The 20,534-nt window shown below is 43.3% G+C and overlaps 1 protein-coding gene across 4 annotated transcripts in view; it reads right to left on the bottom strand.

The window, feature by feature from the left end:
* Positions 1-20,534, bottom strand: part of PSTPIP1 (proline-serine-threonine phosphatase interacting protein 1) — a 162,147-nt gene that overhangs the window by 69,797 nt on the left and 71,816 nt on the right. For 2 of the 4 annotated variants that reach the window (XM_056572940.1, XM_056572939.1), the window contains 5 exons: positions 16,961-16,995; positions 15,163-15,269; positions 13,542-13,604; positions 9,075-9,278; positions 109-207 (listed from right to left, as the gene is read on the bottom strand). In XM_056572940.1, coding sequence (XP_056428915.1) covers positions 109-207; positions 9,075-9,278; positions 13,542-13,604; positions 15,163-15,269; positions 16,961-16,995 — 508 coding nt within the window. The remainder of the gene's footprint in view (positions 1-108; positions 208-9,074; positions 9,279-13,541; positions 13,605-15,162; positions 15,270-16,960; positions 16,996-20,534) is intronic. The other 2 variants (XM_056572942.1, XM_056572941.1) reach the window with 1 other exon arrangement.

The following is a 20,534-nucleotide window of genomic DNA, read 5'->3' on the forward strand; positions in this document are numbered from 1 at the left end:
AGCAACAACCATGCCTTTAAATAGACGTGTATATACATATTGAAACAGAAATTTGTTTTGTGCTGCCCACTTATTATTCCTTAGTGGGCTAAGACATGTATTCTTTACCTTTTCTACTTGTTTAGTATTTCCGGCTATAGCCACACGTTCAAAGCTTAGTTGAGCTTCCTCCGCCTCTCTGCACTTTTGTTCATAGTTCTTCTTTGACTAAATAGGAAATGAAAAAGGGAGTAAACAATAAAAGACGCATCTGTAAAGAGTTCATTGCCCATAGATAACTTCTTATTGGGAAAATATACTATTCAACCATTATACACAATATTTTACAATAAACCATATACATTGTTCATACATTTCACAGTGTATGTATTTAATGGAAAAACATAGATACCTGTCTTTTAGAAATGTTGTTAATAAAGTTGCATTTCTAAGCATGCAGTGTACTGGTATGTATCATTACATAGGGGGGCCGATCATATACGGTACCTTTTTACGGTTTTTCGATCCATCTCTGCCCCCATTCCAAAGTTATGGGTGTTATAGTTGATCTAACAGATTCCTGAATTTGTCAGATGGGTGTACAGCTAATTATGCTGTGCTGTGGTGCTAGGAGGTATGGGGAAAGGAGCTTATCTGGGCCAGGGGTGTAAATAACTCAGTGTAGAACGTGCTTCCATCACTTCCTTCTGATGTAGTCAGTAGGATCACAGCAGGGTATGTCAGAAGAAGTCGATGGAATTGCATGGTACAAGGAAGTAGTTATTTACGACCCTGGCCCAGATAAGCTCACCCATACATAGAGATCGGAAGGCCTAAAAAAAAACTAAAAAAAATGTTTATTTTCCTATTTTTTTCCAAAGCTGTTTTTTTCCCCTGAAAAATTGGAAAAAAATGGAGTATGGAATATTTTCTTTTATAATAATAAATATTCATTAAAGACATCTGAGAATCTTTGTAAGGCTTCCAGTCTCACTTGAAGACCAGTAAATTTAGTTTGGTGTAGTAATGGAGTAGTAGTAATGGAGTTAATAGTTTTTTTTTTCTTTTCCTTCTCTCAGTAAAACAGTGAAACCAACATCCAGCAGAAATTATTTTCAATTAGTAAAACTACTCCACGCTGTTTTTATTTTTAATTTTTTTTATTCCATTTTTCCCAGGAAAAAAAAAAAATTCCCATCACTTTAAAGGGGTACTCCAGTGGATAACATTTTTTTTAACCCCTTAAGGACCCAAGGTGTATGAGTACGCCCTGGCTTCCTGGTACTTAAGGACCCAGGGCGTACCTGGTAATTTCGGTCCCCGCCGCCCGCCGGGCAGGGACCGGACCGGGATGACTGCTGATATCTATCAGCAGGCATCCCATGCAAATGCCTAGGGGGGTCCTGAGATCCCCCCATGTCGGAAATCGCAGCAAATCGCCAGCCAATTCAGACCGGGTCTAACCATTCTGGGTCAATCGGGTCTCTGGTGTCCTAGACAGCCCCATTCACCCTTACCCAGCAGGAGTAAGGTGGCCACCTCATAATCACATGATTGATCGGTCGGAACGACCAATCACTGTCCTGCTGGGCGGTAATCGGGGCAGCGATAGAGGTGGAGATCGGGGTCGGCGGGGGTCTCCTACCTTTCCCTGGTCTGGCGGGGTCCCCTCAGGAGCGGGGGCGGTGGTCCCGGTGGCAGGAGTGGTGGCAGCAGCGGCGATGGTCCCGGCAGTGCAGGCGGCAGGATACAGCAGGAGGTGAGGTCTGTTCACCTCCTGCTGTTGCTTGGCAACAACTCTCAGCATGCACAGCCAAGGGGCATGCTGGGAGTTGTAGTTTGGCAACAGCAGGAGTTCCAACTACAACTCCCAGCATGCCCTTTGGTAGTCTGTGCATGCTGGGGGTTGTAGTTATGCAGCAGCTGGAGGCACATTTTTTCTATGAAAAAGTGTGCATCCAGCTGTTCCATAACTACAACTCCCAGCATGCACAGACTACCAAAGGGCATACTGGGAGTTGTAGCAGAGTGCCTCCAGCTGTTGCAAAACTACAACTCTCAGCATGCCCTTCGACTGCCCCTCACATTTGACCCCATTTTGCAAACTACACCCCTCACAGAATTCAATAAGGGGTACAGTGAGCCTTTACACCCCACAGGTGTCTGATAGATTTTGGAACAGTGGTCCGTGAAAATGAAAAATTCAATTTTTCATTTGCACAGCAGAGGACTTTACATCCACCTATGGGGTATTTCCATACTCAGAAGAAATGGGGTTACAAATTTTGGGAGGCTTTTTCTCTTATTACCCCTTGTGAAAATGAAAAATTTGGGGTAACACCAGCATTTTTGTGAAAAAAATAAAATTTTTCATTTTCATGTCCAACTTTAGCGGAAATTTGTCAAACGCCTGTGGGGTGTTAAGGCTCACTGTACCCCTAGTTACATTCCTTGAGGGGTGTGGATTCCAAAATAGTATGCCATGTGTTTTTTTGTTTTGCTGTTCTGGCACCATAGGGGTTTCCTAAATGTGACAAGCCCGCCCAAAAACCATTTCAGCAAATTTTGCTTTCCAAAAGCCAAATGTGACTCCTTCTCTTCTGAGCATTGTAGTGTGCCAGCAGAGCACTTGACGTCCACACATTTGCTGTTCTGGCACCATAGGGGCTTCTTAAATGTGACATGCCCCCCAAAAACCATTTCAGAAAACTCACTCTCCAAAATCCCACTGTCGCTCCTTCCCTTCTGAGGCCTTTAGTGCACCCACAGAGCACCTGACATACACATATGAGGTATTTTCTTACTTGAGAGAAATTGGGTTACAAACTTTTTGAATGTCATTTTGAATACTTCAAGGGGTGCAGTTTTATACAATGGGGTCATTTATGGGGTATTTCTACAGGACCTTCAAATTCACTTCAAAACTGAACTGGTCCTGAAAAATTTAGATTTTGAAAACTTTGTGAAAAATTGGAAAATTGCTGCTGAACTTTGAAGCCCTCTGTTGTGTTCCAAAAGTAAAAACATGTCAACTTTATGATGCCAACATAAAGTAGACATATTGGGGGATATTTATCACAGTTGTCCATGTCCTGCATCAATGTAGACCAAACTACAGAGGGTTTGACTGCTCTATTGTGCGCCTAATTTATCAAAAGGCGCACAGCTCTTGATAAATTCTGTCCACGGACTTCGTGATCTATGCTTTAGACTGTATTTAAACCTGCTCCAGCTTGATCTGACATTTCGGCGTACTTTCAGCCGATTCAACATGTCGCTGAAAAATTCAGCACCAATGCATATTCCAATGCATTTCCGTCTAAAATAGACTAGCATGCATCATGTTCTAAAAATCCTCTAGAGCAAAAGTCGCACCTATTTAGACTGCGACTTTCTGTGGGACAAATTTAGACAGGAAAAAACAGTCTAAATCCTTTGATAAATATCCCCCATTGTATATGTGAATCAATATATAATTTATTTGGAATATCCAGTTTCCGTATAAACGGAGGGCTTCAAAGTAAAAAAAAAAATGCAAAATTTTAAATTCTTTAATTTTTTCATCAAATTTTGGAATTTTTCACCAAGAAATGATGCAAGTATCAATGAAAAAACTATCTCGGAACCAGAATGAAAAGGTAAAAGCATCCAAAAGTTATTAATGCTTAAAGTGACAGTGGTCAGATGTGCAAAAAATGGCCGGGTCCTTAAGGTGAAAATGGGTGGGTCCTTAAGGGGTTAAATCAACTGGTGCCACAAAGTTAAACAGATTTGTACATTACTTCTATTAAAGAATCTTATCAGCTGCTGTATGCTCCACAGGAAGTTGTATTTCTTTCTGGAGTTCTTTTCAGTCTGACCACAGTGCTCTCTGCTGACACCTCTGTCAGAGCAGGATATGTTTGCTATGTGGGTTTTCTTGTACTCTGGACAGTTGGTGTCAGCAGAGAGCACTGTGGAAGTAATTTACAAAAAAAAATTTAACTTTCTGGCAACAGTTGATTTTAAAAATGTTGTTTTCCACCAGAGTAACCCTTTAAAATTTTCAGAAATTTTACATCTCTACCCATACCTGTAAATTGCATTTTTAGAAATGTTAATTGTATATAAAATGTTCAGTCAGTAGAACAATGAAAGAGTTGCTTCTGCACACACAGTATGAGACAAGCAGAGCAGGGTTTCCAACCATCATTCCACAAACTCTGCATAAACAATAGTACAAGCAAATATAATAAACTTTGTAATTATTTATAGAGAAAAGTTCCTCTTTCTCTACTTATAAGCAATTTCTTCTCCTTTACATGTATTTACATTCTTCATTGAGATACCGTACCCTAGAATAGCTTCTCTAAGAAAACCCTCAAAAATCTTACCCACAACAGATGTTAAACTTACAGGCCTATAGTTCCCAGGATCCATTTTTGACCCCTTTTTGAATATTGGTACAACATTTGCTAAGCGCCACTCCTGTGAAACAATCTATGTCATAATAGAATAAGGGTCTGTCTAACACAGTACTTAATTCCTGTTAAACTCTGGGATGGATTCCATCTGGGCCCATGATTTGTGTGTTTTAATGTTATTAAAGGGGTACTCCGGTGCTTACACATCTTATCCCCTATCCAAAGGATAGGGGATAAGATGCCTGATCGCGGGAGTCCCGCAGCTGGGGACGCCCGGGATCATATACGCGGCACCCCGTTTGTAATCAGTCCCCGGAGCGTGTTCGCTCTGGGGCTGATTACGGTCAACCGCAGGGCCGGTGGCATGTGACGTCACACCCCCGCCCCCGTGTGACGTCACGCTCCGCCCCTCAATGCAAGCTTACGGGAGGGGGCGTGATAGCTATCATGCCCCCTCCCGTAGGCTTTCATTGAGGGGCGGAGCGTGATGTCACATGGGGACGGGGGCGTGACGTCACACGCCGCCGGCCATGCGGTCGACCATAATCAGACCCGGAGCGAACACGCTCCGGGGACTGATTACAAACGGGGTGCCGCGTGCATGATCCCGGGCGTCCCCAACTGCGGGACTCCCGCGATCAGGCATCTTATCCCCTATCCTTTGGATAGGGGATAAGATGTGTAAGCACCGGAGTACCCCTTTAAGGCAGCTGCACTTCTTGCTGGGTTAAACAGGTGAATTTATCAGTAGAACTGACATTATTCCTACTCATGTCATCAGTCATTGCATTTTCCTGTGTGAATGCAGTAGAAAAGAAAGCATTTAGTAGATTGTCCTTTTCCTCATCTTCCTCCACCATTACACTCAGATGATTTCTCAGGTTGCCAACATTCTCAGTTTTCATTTTTTTTTTATTATTTATGTAGGTGAATGATGTTTTGGGTTCTTTTTACTTTCTATGGCAAACCTCTCTCTCTCTCTCTGCTCCCTCTACCTTCTTATTTTAGTAGTCCAAAGGCTTTCCTTTGATCATGTATCACATCCCTAACTGTTTTGGTTAACCACATTGGTCTTCTCCTGTTTCTAACATGTTTATTTCCATAGGGTATATGTAGTTCACAAGATCTATTTCGGATGCTCTTAAAAATGTCCCACTTAGCTTGTGTACTTTTATTACTGAAGACAAGGTCCCAATCTATGTCACAGAGGTCCTCTCTTTTGCCTTCCCAAAGCCCCCCTAGTAGACATCCTCTTATAGGATGAATGAAAACTTATTAAAATTATTCTGTGGTGACTGTTCCCAAGATGACCCCCCACCTCTATCTCGGATACTAAGCTTGGCCTATTGATTAGTAAAAGGTCCAAAAGTAACCCCCTCTTGTTGGCTTCTGCACTAGTTGGGAAATGTAATTGTCCTTTACTATTGCCAAAACCCTTTTTCCCTTGCTGGACCTGCAGGTTTCAGCTTCCTAGTCTATATTGGAGTAGTTAAAGTCCCCCATAATAATGACATCACTCTTCTTCGCTGCCCATCTATTTGTCTTATTAGTAGGTTTTCTGCTGCTTCTGTTATACTAGGCGACTTATCAGTAATTTATTGTTCTTACTCCCTCCCCCTTATCTCCCCCCACAGAGACTCAACATGATAATTCCCCTCACCCATGTCCTATTGCACAATTGGCCCAAGATAGGTTTTTATGAATAAGCAAATCCCTCTTTTTTTTACCTGTACGGTCATTTCTGACTGTCATTTCAGGCAGGGCCAGATTAAGAGCATCATGGGCCTGGTGCTGAGAATTTTTCTGGGCATTTTTATGAAATGTATCACTCCTATCCTTATATAGTGATCCAGACACTGATGGTGGAGCGGTATAACTCTTATCTTTTTATAGTAGCTCCCCACATTAGGTGCAGTATAGTTCCCCCACATTAGGTGCAGTATAGCTCCCCACATTAGGTGCAGTATAGTTCCCCCACATTAGGTGCAGTATAGTTCCCCCAATTAGGTGCAGTATAGTTCCCTACATTAGGTGCAGTATAGTTCCCCACATTAGGTGCAGTATAGCTCCCCCACATTAGGTGCAGTATAGCTCCCCCACATTAGGTGCAGTATAGCTCCCCAACATTAGGTGCAGTATAGTTCCCCCAGATTAGGTGCAGTATAGTTCCCCCAGATTAGGTGCAGTATAGTTCCCCCACATTAGGTGCAGTATAGTTCCCCCACATTAGGTGCAGTATAGCTCCCCACATTAGGTGCAGTATAGTTCTCCACATTAGGTGCAGTATAGTTCTCCACATTAGGTGCAGTATAGCTCCCCACATTAGGTGCAGTATATTCCCCCACATTAGGTGCAGTATAGTTCCCCACATTAGGTGCAGTATAGCTTCCCCACATTAGGTTCAGTATAGTTCTCCACATTAGGTGCAGTATAGTTCCCCCACATTAGGTGCAGTATAGTTCCCCCACATTAGGTGCAGTATAGTTCCCCCACATTAGGTGCAGTATAGTTCCCCCACATTAGGTGCAGTATAGTTCCTCCACATTAGGTGCAGTATAGTTCTCCCACATTAGGTGCAGTATAGTTCTCCCACATTAGGTGCAGTATAGTTCTCCCACATTAGGTGCAGTATAGTTCTCCCACATTAGGTGCAGTATAGCTCCCCACATTAGGTGCAGTATAGTTCCCCACATTAGGTGCAGTATAGCTTCCCCACATTAGGTGCAGTATAGATCCCCCCACATTAGGTGCAGTATAGATCCCCCCACATTAGGTGCAGTACAGTTCCCCCACATTAGGTCCAGTATAGCACCCACGTTAGGTGCAGTATAGCTCCCCACATTAGGTGCAGTATATTCCCCCACATTAGGTGCAGTATATTCCCCCACATTAGGTGCAGTATAGCTTCCCCACATTAGGTGCAGTATAGCTTCCCCACATTAGGTGCAGTATAGTTCCCCACATTAGGTGCAGTATAGTTCCCCACATTAGGTGCAGTATAGTTCCCCACATTAGGTGCAGTATAGTTCCCCACATTAGGTGCAGTATAGTTCCCCACATTAGGTGCAGTATAGTCCCCCACATTAGGTTCAGTATAGCTCCCCAAATTAGGTAGGTGCAGTATAGCTCCCAACATTAGGTGCAGTATTGCTCCCCACATTAGGTGCAGTATAGTCCCCCACATTAGGTGCAGTATAGCTCCCCACATTAGGTGCAGTATAGCTCCCCACATTAGGTGCAGTATAGCTCCCCACATTAGGTGCAGAATAGCTCCCCACATTAGGTGCAGTACAGTTTCCCCACAAACATACAACCTTCAGCCATATACAGTGTATGGCTGGAGGCTGTATGCCAGTGTACTGCCCCACTTCAGTGTACCGACCACCACTCCTCCAGTCCGGGGTCACAATCTACTGCCATGGCCTACAGGCCCTCCTCGGCGGTCTTTTTGGCGGACGGCTGGGCCTATTTTACTGTAGGGGCCTGGAGCTGCAGCTCCATCAGCCCCTACGTTAATCCGGCCCTATTTTCAGGGTAATGGCCACTTGTGGGTTGAAATGTAACCCCATTAAGTTACCTTAGCCATAACACTGGCAATAGTTTCAGTGCGGCATGTCAATGTTTGTTTGCACAACTCTTGTCAGTGCCAAAATTGCGTTGTAGAATAACATAGATCTCAGTGTGTAGCTGTCACGTGTGCTCCCACCATGTGTTGATCTCTAATAATAAACAGTAGATCTGAACAGCCAATAACACAATATAAAAAAAAGCAAAGTACTTACATAGTTTTATTAACCTAGTCTTAAACTGTGGAACTGTGGTGTCCCTGTATAGCAGTTCCAGCTGTTACCTATTAGAGCTGTCAGGTGACTGAGTTGCTACAGGTTTGCTGGACATATGTGTTATGTATATTAAGTACTGGAGAAGTGTTTCTCTGTATTATACTTTATGTCATGCATTCACTGAATACAAGCACGGTGCAAAGGGTTAGTGTGTTCCCCTGCATTGCATTTTACTGTACAGCGTGTTTACTTTGGTCACATGTAGTCTCCTAGTCAATGAATGCAGGAGCAAGTACCAAATCCAATCCTCCTGTCCTGGGAAAAAAAGGTGGACCTAAACAAGTTCTACTGTAGTCAGAGCTTGGCTTTTGTCAAAGCCAAGCATACCTTAACTAGCTCCAGTCAGTACCACATTTACCCAAAAGTCACCATTCTTCAATGGGCACTGTAAAATTAAAAAACTTTTTATATATTGTACATCTTGGCAAAACATTAACCTTTCTATTATACTTCATAAGAAAATGTTATTTCCTTTTTATAGAAATCATGGCTTATAAAATCATGGCTTTGTCCGAGCTAAAGCACGGGAATGGACAAAGTTCAGTAAGCGAGGGTGGGCTAGCACTCCATTGTGCCCTCTCAGACCTATCAGACAGGAGAGCACAGAGGAGTGCTATCAGACAGGAGAGAGCACAGAGGGGTGCTATCAGACACAGAGGTGTACTATCAGACAGGAGAGAGCACAGAGGAGTACTATCAAAGAGGAGAGAGTAAAGAGTGCTATCAGACAGGAGAGAGCACAGAGGAGTGTTATTAGACAGGAGAGAGCACAGAGTCAGCTTGTTATACTTTTTATATACATTTCATAAACTCAAACTATGCAAGTAGAGAGTTTAGATAAAGCACTCACCACGGCCAGAGGTTCAGCAACAAACTTGAGCTTTAATTCCAGACTTGAGCCATTGAAACAGAGCAGACAGACATACAGGGAGCATGGATGGAACAGGTGAGGCGGGGGGCGTGACAAAGGAGTGGCAACCGGTTTCACGCACTGAGGCGCTTCCTCTGGCCCATGCGTTATGGGAAATGTTGACAAGTTAAGTTGAATAAAAAGCTAAGTGAAGAAAATAGGAAGTTATAGGCAGAAGCTTTCTGTGAAGTCTATGTGCATGTATTATGTTGTGAAGTCTGTAATATTGTCTACTGTATAGACAGCACGTGTTATATCTAACATGCTACATTTGTAAGTGAATATTATATTTCTATGGTAATGGAAGACATAAAATCAAACTTTTTTTCCTACCTCTTAAGCGAGGTATGATACATGTTTAATGTCTCAAAATGGCTTCCAGGGACTAGCCAACGCCCAAACATTCCAAGAGGAGGGCTTGTCTTAAATGCAACTGTAATGTATTCTTATAGACCTTTCCAAGAGGAGAGGGGCTTGTATGTCACCTACTGTAGACAAAGAAATGTGTAATTAACATAGTAGGAGAATTTGTAAATGGTTTTAGTAAATGCTAAAGATATAATTTCATGGGATAAATTAAGTGTTTCATATTTGCAGCAAATATATTTAGTAAATGTAGAAGTTGTTGGATTAGTGGAAATTTAGTCGAATTAGGAATAGCAGAATATAATCTCTCAGCGAGGCTGCTTAAGAAGGCTATTGATAAGCTTCTGTGTCTCTGAGTATGTTCATAAATATACTTGTTCAAGTCACAAGAATATAGAAAAATCCTGCACTCACCGCTCAGCTTACGACTCGAAGCTCCTCGAACGCGAAATACTGGGGACACAGGACTGCAGGAACGTGGGCGCTCAGAGCCGCCTCTGAGCGCCCACATTCCTGCAGTCCTGTGTCCACGGTGTTTCCCGTGGACTGAGCCTCTCTCTTTACCATGTCCTAGCACCACAGCAGACTTAATATTATTGAGCTAAATGACTACTTAGTTGCTACCTGTACCTTTTTGTTGTTGCTTACAGACAGATAAATATATTTGTGTCCCTACTAATTTTGTTTGGTTGTAATTCTGGATCTCCAAAGATAAAATTCAGTGTTTGTGTTTAAACAGTAGGACTTTAGCTTTTGTTGGTTTGTGCTGGGTTTTGGCTTCTATATACTCATCTTGATCTTGTGTCTTGATATATCTGTTTATGATTTTGTAGTGTATTTAATTGTGTCACTGATCATTCTTTGGCTGGTTATTGGTTTTAACCCTTGTCTCTCCTTGATTTTGACGTGTTCCTAATTTGTACTGGTCTGCTGTTCTATTTGTTTTGACACTCCTGTATTGTAGGTCAGGAATGGATTGGTGCTTAGTTGTTATTTATTTACTGTTAGGGTGTGGGACACGGCAAATCTGTAGCGATTCAGGTACGTGGTCAGGGGTTGCATTTCCTCCTATCTTTCTCTCAGAGGTTGTGTATGAGATGCTTGAGGCTGAAGGGAGGGGGGCTGCAATTTATTTGTCCCCTGTTTTTCTCAGAAGTTCTGTGTGAGAATGTCATTCATAATTTGTTTTCCTTTGTTCTTCTTGTTTTTTGTTTTTTTTTAGTATGTAGCTTATCTCTTTGGATAACATATACAATTAACTCCTTAATGACGCAGGACTTAAGTCCTGCGCCGGCTCCCGTGATATAATGTCATATCGGTTCGGTCCTGGCGGCCATCAATGGCCGGGACCCGCGGCTAATACTGGACATCACCGATCGCGGGGATGCCCTGTATTAACCCTTCAGACACGGCGATCAATGTTGATTGCCGCGTCTGAAGTGAAACCGAAAGCATCCCGGCAGCTCAGTTGAGCTGTTCGTGGCTTCCACAGTAAAATCGCCGCATCCTGAACAGCTTGCAGGACACCAGGAGGATCCCTACTTGCCTCCTGCATGTCCGATCGCTGAATGACTGCTTCGTGCAGGAGATCCAGGCAGGAACAGTCGAGTGGTGATAACACTGATCAATGCCATGCTATTGCATGGCAGTGAACAGTGTAAAAGATCAGTGTATGCAAGGTTATAGTCCACTATGGGGGCTATAACATCGCAAAAAAAAAAAGTGTTAATAAATGTGATTTAACCTCTTCTCTAATAAAAGTCAGAATCACCCCCCTTTTCCATAAAAAAACTATGTAAATAAAAATAAATATAAACATATGTGGTATCGCCGCGTGCATAACTGTCCAAACTATAAAAATATATTGTTAATTAAAAAAAACTTCACATATTGTTAATTAAACCGCACGGTCAATGGCGTACACGTACACGGTCAAGGGCGTACACATATAGCAAGTGGTAAAAACCCCTTAAAACCTGACATAGTAGAAAGACATTTACATACACTAAATTGGGAATACAATTACATGTTTCCTTCAGGAGATGAAACCACTTGTAATGACGTTACAAACTATGTACCATTCAATGATCCTGTTGGTTGTTCCCCAGGAGACCCTACTTGTGGGAACATAGAGGTTGGTTACTGTGGACTGCTGGGACAGAAACCTAAGTGGTGGTTTACAAATGACACAGCCATACTGATAGACTTGGCCCAAAGACTTGTAAACCAACAGACTTACTTCCTGAATCCGCCAGAAAGAACTTATTTGGTATGCGGGGAACATGCTTACAAATGGTTACCAGTGTGTAAACGGTCCTTGTACCTTAGCCAGACTGACACCTTCTACTTGGATAGTACATGACAATGAAATAGACTTAAGAACTGTACCCGGACACATGTTGTATAAAGGAGCAAAATACATACCCCAGAAAAAATGGTAGCTCACAGGTGGTACGAATGGGGGCTGCTAATAAAATAATTTGTTCTATTTTACTGTAATGTAAACGTGGGGTAGTTGGTGGAGGCTACTAACTAACTTGATGACCAAATCTTTGACATTCTAGACATGCTTAATACCTCCATACCAATGCAAAATCAGCTGATAGTGGTGACTAATCAACATACACTAGTGCTAGATTACCTGACAGCAGCTTAAGGGGGGTATGTGCCACATTGTAGGACCAGCCGGCTGTCATTACATAGACACTGAAGGAAATGTGAAAGCCCAGACATACAGAGCTTAAGATAGAAGTATGATGAACATAATAAGAAGGAACAAGATTCATGGTGGAGTGAGACATTCTCATCACTAGACCCTGCAAACTGGTTGAAGGGTTTGGGAGGTAGTTTTCAGGTATTATGCATGTTGTGTTACAAACATTTTTGATACTGCTATGCATATACTCAGCTTTCGAGTTATTTAACCTATACTGTTTAAATATGCAGAGATTACCAAAATATGACTCCTATGGAATAAAGAATGGATTCCCTCATTCCAGAGACTGAAATAATCAAAAATGAGAAAACAGAAGATGAGAAAATTGGGGAACCTGGCAGAAGAAAATAAGTGATAATTAGGGAAAGTCCAGCAGGGGTGGTTTAGAACCCCTGAAGTACCTGGGATCCATCATGTCTTCATGTTTTCAAAATTTTAAATTGGGGATTGTGAGGGAAGTCAGCTTGTTATACGTTTTTATATACGTTTTCATATACTTTTATATTTTATACTCCATCTTGTATATCATCAGCCATGTTGTCTATGATCCGCCATCTTGTCTTTATTCTTTTATTCATTAACTTCATTAGCAATATTCAAGGTTACAAGTGCTGAGCTTACAAGAAAGCTTAAGACCATTTAGTTTGAAGCCTTATTTCCTGCTTATGAGATAAGACATATGTTTGTAGCACCATATAATTTGGCAGTGTGCCATCCTCTCTCTTGTATGCTATAAGAATTTTGGTCTCTGTAAATAAACTCAGAAGAGTCTGTATACAGCTGGAGTCTGTGTCATTCATTCTTCCACCAGGCCTGGTCATTTATAACTACTGTATTGAATTGGAATCAAACAACATATTGAAGGAATCCATTAAATTCCCTATCAATAGTATGACCACAGGGCATATTCACAGATTCACACTCATGGGCAACTACAGAAAGAAAAACAGCAGGAGAGGGTTGACTGCATGGAAGGTGATACTTTTAGTGTCTATTCACACAGTGGAAGGTCCACCACAAATTAAAACCCTTTGACTTCCATGGGATTCCGCACTCCCATTCAACCTGCTGAAATTCCGCTTGCAGAATTCCGCAAGAATAATTTCAGAAGGTTGAATGGGAGTGCGGAATCCCATAGAAGTCTATGGGCTTTAATTTGAGGTGGAATTCAGCAAGCGGAAATTCAGAAGTGTGAATAGACCCTAAAGTGTATTCTATGAGAGTTATAGAAACAGCTGAGCAGAATCTCTGCAAATCCTCACACATAATCCATACTGCATCCATGGTAATTATGCCCTGTTTGAACCCTTACTTAGAGAACTCACCTCCATTGTCTTCTTGTACAGGGTCACTTTATTCTTCTGGAGTCGCTCCATAGCATTTTCGTACTGTGTTGGGACAATTGTAATGAGGTTAGCTAAAGAAAAAAAAGCTCATGCACTAATAACATCATTACAATCATTAGTCATACACATTAAGAAACTGGATTAGATAAATAGGGGACATGTACTATTGCAAATGCACCAGAAATCTGACGTAAAAATGTGCCAAAGGACTGTCTGACATGCCACATTTGTTTTGAGTTTTAGACACATTTTCAATGCATCTACAAGTTGGCATGGCCTCAGCAAAGCATATGGCTTTGGTTAAAAGGGGACATGTGTCAAAAAGTGGCAAGTTTTTTAAACAGTTTAAGTCAAGTAATAGTTGGTCTTAGCTTAGACTGGAGAGTCTAAAAATATATCAGATTTATCAAACAACCTGATATACTTTGATAAATTTGGCACATTCTTAAACTGTCTAGTCTATGTTAACAATGCAGAGACATTTTTAGTAAATTAGAAAGGTTTAGTATTTTTGGGCCATTCTTCAAAAACTTGGATTTGTAGGATTTAGCAGATTTATTTAGAAGTGTTGTATGTCAGTGCAGTTTTCACTACATAGGAGCTGCATCTTGGCTGTATCTCAACCACACCTCAACTGCATTGTGTGCATCCGATCTCAGTATGGACCAAACAGACCGATTAATATTGAATAAATAAATAAAATATATATGAGTTTCTTATACAGAATGCTATTGTTAGTTAACAGAACAGAACAAAACCACATTTGAGGTAGAAATACACTTGGAAAAATTTTCCACTGGAACAATAGGGAAATGGTCAAAAAATATCACAAATATATCACTGTCTCTAATCTAGGTCTCATTGATTGAGGAGACAGAGAATAATAAACTACAGAGACTACACAGATACATTTATTTAAATATTTAAAGAGTAAATATACTTTTAAAATAACTTAAAACCTGCTGGTTTTGTTACATTAACCCTTCGCCTTGGTGACAAGGTGATGTTAGTGCACTCACTGCTGTTATTGAGCCCCCAAAACAGCACTGTGGTCAGACAGAAAATAAATTAAAAAAGAAAAGAACTGTAGAGCATACAGCAGCTGATAAGTATTGGAAAGATTAAGGACTGAACATTGTTTTCTACCAGAGTAACCTTTTAATGAAGCAGCACTATGCACATACTATGAACACAAAAGAAAGCTGCCTAGGACTTTATGGGTGGTCAAAGATTTGGAGGAAGCCTTAAATTAACTTTAAGGCTCAACGTGGACTCTCTGGAGCTCAGCATGGACCCTCTGGAGAAGGCTGACAGAGTTAGATTGCATTCACACAGCCAAGGCTCACTTCACTAGTTAATTAGCACCCCCCCCCCCCCCCCATTTCTTATGTTTAATATTGATCTCTATGCTGCTGAAGACAGAATTCCCCTAACAACAGGCAGTGATAACAGTTTGAAGGCGTGACTGTGATTTCTTTGTACTGTACTGTATTGGATTTATTTGCACAATAAACTACTCATGAAGCTGGACAGTGCACAAATAAGTCAATATTTTCTGGGACAATTATAGCAGCATTTCTAGTTTTCTATTGACAATTACCTTTTTCCTTAGCTGCTTTTGCCTCTCTCTGAACTCTTCCAAACTATGAATCTCTTCTCTTAATGTTGTTGCAAGTTGGATATGGGAATTTCCAATGCTTTCTATTTCTAAGACAAAATCAAGAATATATTTCAGTAACTTCACCAAAAGCAAACCTGATATGATATGCAATTTGCAGTCTCTGAGAGTCTCATCCAGTGCCTTGCAAAAGTATTCACCCCCCTTGACTTTTTTCCATACTTTGGTACATTATAGCCTTAAGTTCAATGTTTTGTTAATCTGAATTTTATGTGATGGGTCAGAACACAATAGTCTAAGTTAGTGAAGTGAAATGAAAAAAATATATAAATAAAACTATTGTTAGAAATAGAAAAAAGAAAATTGACATGTGCGTATCTATTCACCCCCTTTGTTAGGAAGCCCATAAAAAGCTGCAATCTAAGTGCCACATGATCTGTCATTACATATACACACCTTTTTTGAAAGGCCCCAGAGGCTGCAACACCTAAGCAAGAGGCATCAGTAACCAAAAACTGCCATGAAGACCAAGGAACTCTACAAACATGTAAGGGACAATGTTGTTGAGAAGCACAAGTCAGGGTTAGGTTATAAAAAAATATCTAAATCTTTGATGATCTCCAAGAGCACCATCAAATCTATCATAACCAAATGGAAAGAACATGGCACAGGAGCAAACCTGCCAAGAGACGGCTGCCCACCAAAACTCACAGACCGGGCAAGTAGGGCATTATTGAGAGAGGCAGCACAGAGACCTAAGGTAACCCTGAAGGAGCTGCAGAGTTCCACAGCAGAGACTGGAGTATCTGTACATAGGAACGACAATAGGCCGTATGCTCCATAGAGTTGGGCTTTATGGCAGTGTGACCAGAAGAAAGTCATTACTTTGCGAAAAGGCATGTGGGAGACTCCCAAAATAAGTTGTGGAGAGGGTGTGATGAGGGCAGACGGAATTACCCTAGGGGCAGATGGCATTAACCCCTTGTGTTCATGACGCCAGAGAGTGGTTTATCCTCTACACCACCCGAAGGAATACCGCTGTATAATGGGCTAGGCACGGGGAAAGGGGCAAATAATGACTCCATGACAAGTTATGGAACAATGGCAGCTTTACTGAGTCAGATAGGTGTAACAGTTTATATAGCTTGGCTAGGCCCATGGAGGTGCTTGTGACTTCAGAGACCTTAGGGCTGGTTGGGACGTATAGTGGTCTTGGACAATTTGGATGCAGGCCACCCTGACTTGGACTGACTGGACTATGACCTCACCCCTCTGTAGCTTTCCAGGCTTTGACTTGACCTGTGTGGCAATGGACTTGAGAATCCGTGGCTGCTTGACTGACTTTAGGTCTCCTCTGGACTCCAGACACACACCTAGGACTTGACCTTACTACAACTCAGTTAAGCAGGGAGAGACTAAGAGAATGAGCTAGCTCTTGATAAAACCTGTACCACTCTGTGCATGATTTGAGGCTAGGACAGAGGTTCACGTTCCAGCAGGAAAATTACCCGAAACACACTTCTAAAGCAACACTTGAGTGAGGTTGTGAGGCACCAAAATATTAAAAAAGTCAAGGGGGTGAATACTTTTGCACGTCACTGTATGAGGTCCATTGTGATCCCTTTTGTATTAATCCTGAAATATAACATTAACTTATAATATGTCAAGATTACATTGGTTTTCATTAAAGTATGGCATAATGCTACACCATTCAGACAACATAAATCTGAACTAATAAGAATTAAAAGCAGATAATAATTTAAGAAAAAAGTTCACTTACGTTGTTTTAAAGTATCAAAGGATTCACGTAGTTTGCTGGAATAAACATACATACAATCCATTAAAAATAGCACACACATTGTGGGTCACATATGGACATTAGTCTGCAGGTAGCTTTAATCATCTGTCACATATTCATTTACAGTACATTTGTAAATGTATAGTTGTTGGACTGAGATTCTTTGGGGCCACCAGAGGAAGTGATTCTATGAAATGGTTGGGCAAATTCTTAGTGAGATTGATTAGGATATTTGTTAATTCATGAGAAAAACACCCTAGTCCAGTGAATGGCTTTAGTTGGCTCCAAATAAAGTTGTCTTCGCTCGACATTTGGGGTCCATTAAAAAAGTATTCCGGGATATGAAAACTTATACCCTATCCTAAGGATAGGGGATAAGTTTCAGATCGCAGGGGTACGGCCACTGGGGCCCCCTGGGATCTCCCACACGGAGCCCCGGCAGTCAGTGGCAAGGGGGCGTGTCTGACCACCGCATGATGATGGTGGCTGACACGGCTCCTCAATACATCTCTAAGGGTGAGCCAGGGCGCTGCATTCGTCAGTCTCTGGCTCTGCCATAGAGATGTATTGAGGGGGTGTGCTGGCAACCGCGTCATACGGTGGTTGACACACGCTATTTCTGCAAAGAGCCAGGGGCCCTGTATGGGAGATCACGGGGGGGGGGGGGGGGGACCCCCAGCGATCTAGAACTTATCCCCTATCCTTAGGATAAAGGATAAGTTTTCATGTCCTGGAGTACTCCTTTAATGTGTTAGAGCCTAGATCCTTTAAGGATCCTCTGGTAGGACAGTCTGACCATGTCTTAGGCCAATGGTCTCAAACTGTGGCCCTCTAGATGTTGCAAAACTTCAACTTCCAGCATGCCCAGACAGCCAATTGTGCCAGTATTGTACAGGACTTTGTCTGTGAAAACGCTTGTGAATTAGAGGGGGAGGAGAAAAGTTTATTGTCTGCCACTGTGAAAGAACAAAGTCTGTGTCTGTCATGTGCAAAGTGCGAACAGAAGCCATGTTGCTTCTTAAAAAATGTCCGGTACCTGCAAGGGTTAATGGGGTCGGAGAAAAGCCTGTGAAGAATGCCTGCAAAAGCTTGCCTCCCGCCCCAAGCCGTGGAAGCCAGGACTTCGTGCCAAACCTGAGGTGGAACCTAAAGGGACAGCCCCCTGTTGCCCAGGGGGCAGCTGAAGAGGGTGCACTGCTCACATGTTTCCGGCCAGCAGCCATCTTGCCGAAGACCATAATAATGAGCGGAGTGCTGCAGGACCTCTTCAGACCACAGGAAGTTAGTGAGTGGAGCAGCATGGCAGAGGCACGAGTATCCATGAGTCCTGTGAGCCCCAGGATGGCACCCAGCACCCGTGAAATTGCAGCGCCAGCTGCCCACGTCTTTCAGGAGCTGGCGGATCGGCTACAGAAGCTCTCCTTGAAGGACAGAGGCCTGCAAGTCACCCTACCAGAGAACGCCGACCACTGGCCAGCGACACCAGATGGCGGAATGCCAACATCATCGAGAGGATCATCGCATGAGGGCTTTCACCGCATTACCAGACCTGGGGATCCTGGGAGGAAATCCACACGAAGGAGTCTGATGTGAGTACCCCGGCAGAAGCCAGTTTTTCTACTCCCTCTACCCTGTCCAGCCCAGGCCCCCCAGGTCCCGCAGCCCACGCCACGGCCTCAGTAACCCCGACTATCCCGTTGGGTATTCGGCGATGAGTCAAAGATAATTCGGTACATGCACCAGCACCTCCTGCCCCTGCCCGGGAAGGAGCATCCCCCCAATTCCAGCAGCCCTGTTGGTGAGAGCTGAACAAGAATGGCTGCTATAGTTGAGGAAATGAGAGAGAAGAGGAGGCAGGAGTATTGTCCCAAAGAACTGCCTCATGAGATGCGCCAAGCACAGCAGAGGGACACCAAACACTTGGAAAATTTGTACCTTAGAATGTTGTAGCATCTGAGGCCAGGAGAGCCACCCCTACCCCTAGAATGGCAGGGGTAAAGTTTGACCGAGTCAGGGGGTTTGGCATGCTTATGGACTGCTACCACAGAGGTACAGTGTTAGTCAAACAGGCGTAGATAGTAGAGTACACTACGGTCCAGAGTGCAAGAGGGGAATGAGCTGCAGCTGTGATCCGACCCAAGCATCCAACACAGCTCCCTTTCGTGTGCTTTCCTTCAGAGGAGTTCGGGTCCGTATGGCCTGTTGTCCCCAAAAGTGAAAGGTCAAGTTAAAGAAGAAGAGTTCGACTTCCGGTTTCGGCGCGCACATGTGAGCAGCTCCGAGGCGAACCTCCTCCCTGCTACCGGCAATTACCTGCGATTTTTCCCTGCACGGAGGGTCCCACCGGAGTCCGCTTCACCCGCAGAACTCGGGTAAGGAGCCGGTGAATGGAGCGGTACCTGCAGAGGACCGTGCAACCGCCGCTCTCCTCCTCACAGTCCCGGCCAGCACAGCCCTCCACAGCTCACAAGATGGCGCCCGTTCCTCTCTGCTCAGTCTCCCCGACACCGCTCCAGGAGGACTTGGATGAACTGCCGGAGGCCCCCACCCAACCTGGTAGCCGACAGAATAAGGAATGTGGGCATGTTACAGATTCAGGGGGCTCCAGCAGGGCCACTCCAGCACCTACAACCCCAGAGAATAAGGGGTCTGTTTCATCAGATATCACAGGCTGCAGCATTTCATCCCTAACTCCCACCTCCTCCACAGACATCCCAGCCTGCAGCACCACAGCCTGAATCACCTTTCTCACAACAACAACTATGTTCTCTGTCAGCTGCCTCCCTGGATTATATGGAAGCAGAAGTGGGCAATATGCAAAAAGTACTTGAAGAAATAGTTCGCACTTCTCTCCAGCAAATACAGCTAGAGGTGACATCTCATGCAACGAGACTGGATGAAGTGGAACATAGGGTCAAAGCTAGGGAGGAGGTGGATGCGGTTTTGGAAACAAGAATGCGCAGTGCGGAGGTGGATCTGATTAAAATGAATGAGAAATTTGAGGATCTTGAAAATCGCTCTCGCCGCAATAATTTACGGATGGTTGGGGTGAAAGAAGATATCTCCTCTCAGCAGCTACAATCCTTCTGTGAACGGGATTTGCCACGGTTCCTCGGCTTATCCCATCCAGTACGGGTGGAACGGGCTCATCGCATTGGCCCGGCTCCTGACGGGCAACGCGGGTCTTCCCAGGCTTTGGCGGAGAGACCACACCAGATTATATTCAAACTTCTGGACTTTATTGACAAAGTGGACTTACTGAGGGCCTACAGGCGGCGATCTCAACCTCTTGTTATCCACGTCATGAAACTCCTGCTGTTTGAAGATTACTCAGTGGAGGTGGTGAAGCACCGACGTGCATTTAGCTCAGTCTACACGTCCCTATACCAAGCCAATCGCAAGTTCCAACTTTAATATCCAGCTACGCTGAAAGTATATGAAGCTGACGGGACTATTTCCACGTATTCTACCCTGGCTGCAGCTGCGACTGCTCTGGAATCTCTGGACTCTTCATCACAGCATACATCCCGACGCAGAGGCAACACGACGGTGCATT

The sequence above is a fragment of the Hyla sarda genome, chromosome 4 (genome assembly GCF_029499605.1).
Source record: "Hyla sarda isolate aHylSar1 chromosome 4, aHylSar1.hap1, whole genome shotgun sequence".
Lineage (NCBI taxonomy): Eukaryota > Metazoa > Chordata > Amphibia > Anura > Hylidae > Hyla > Hyla sarda.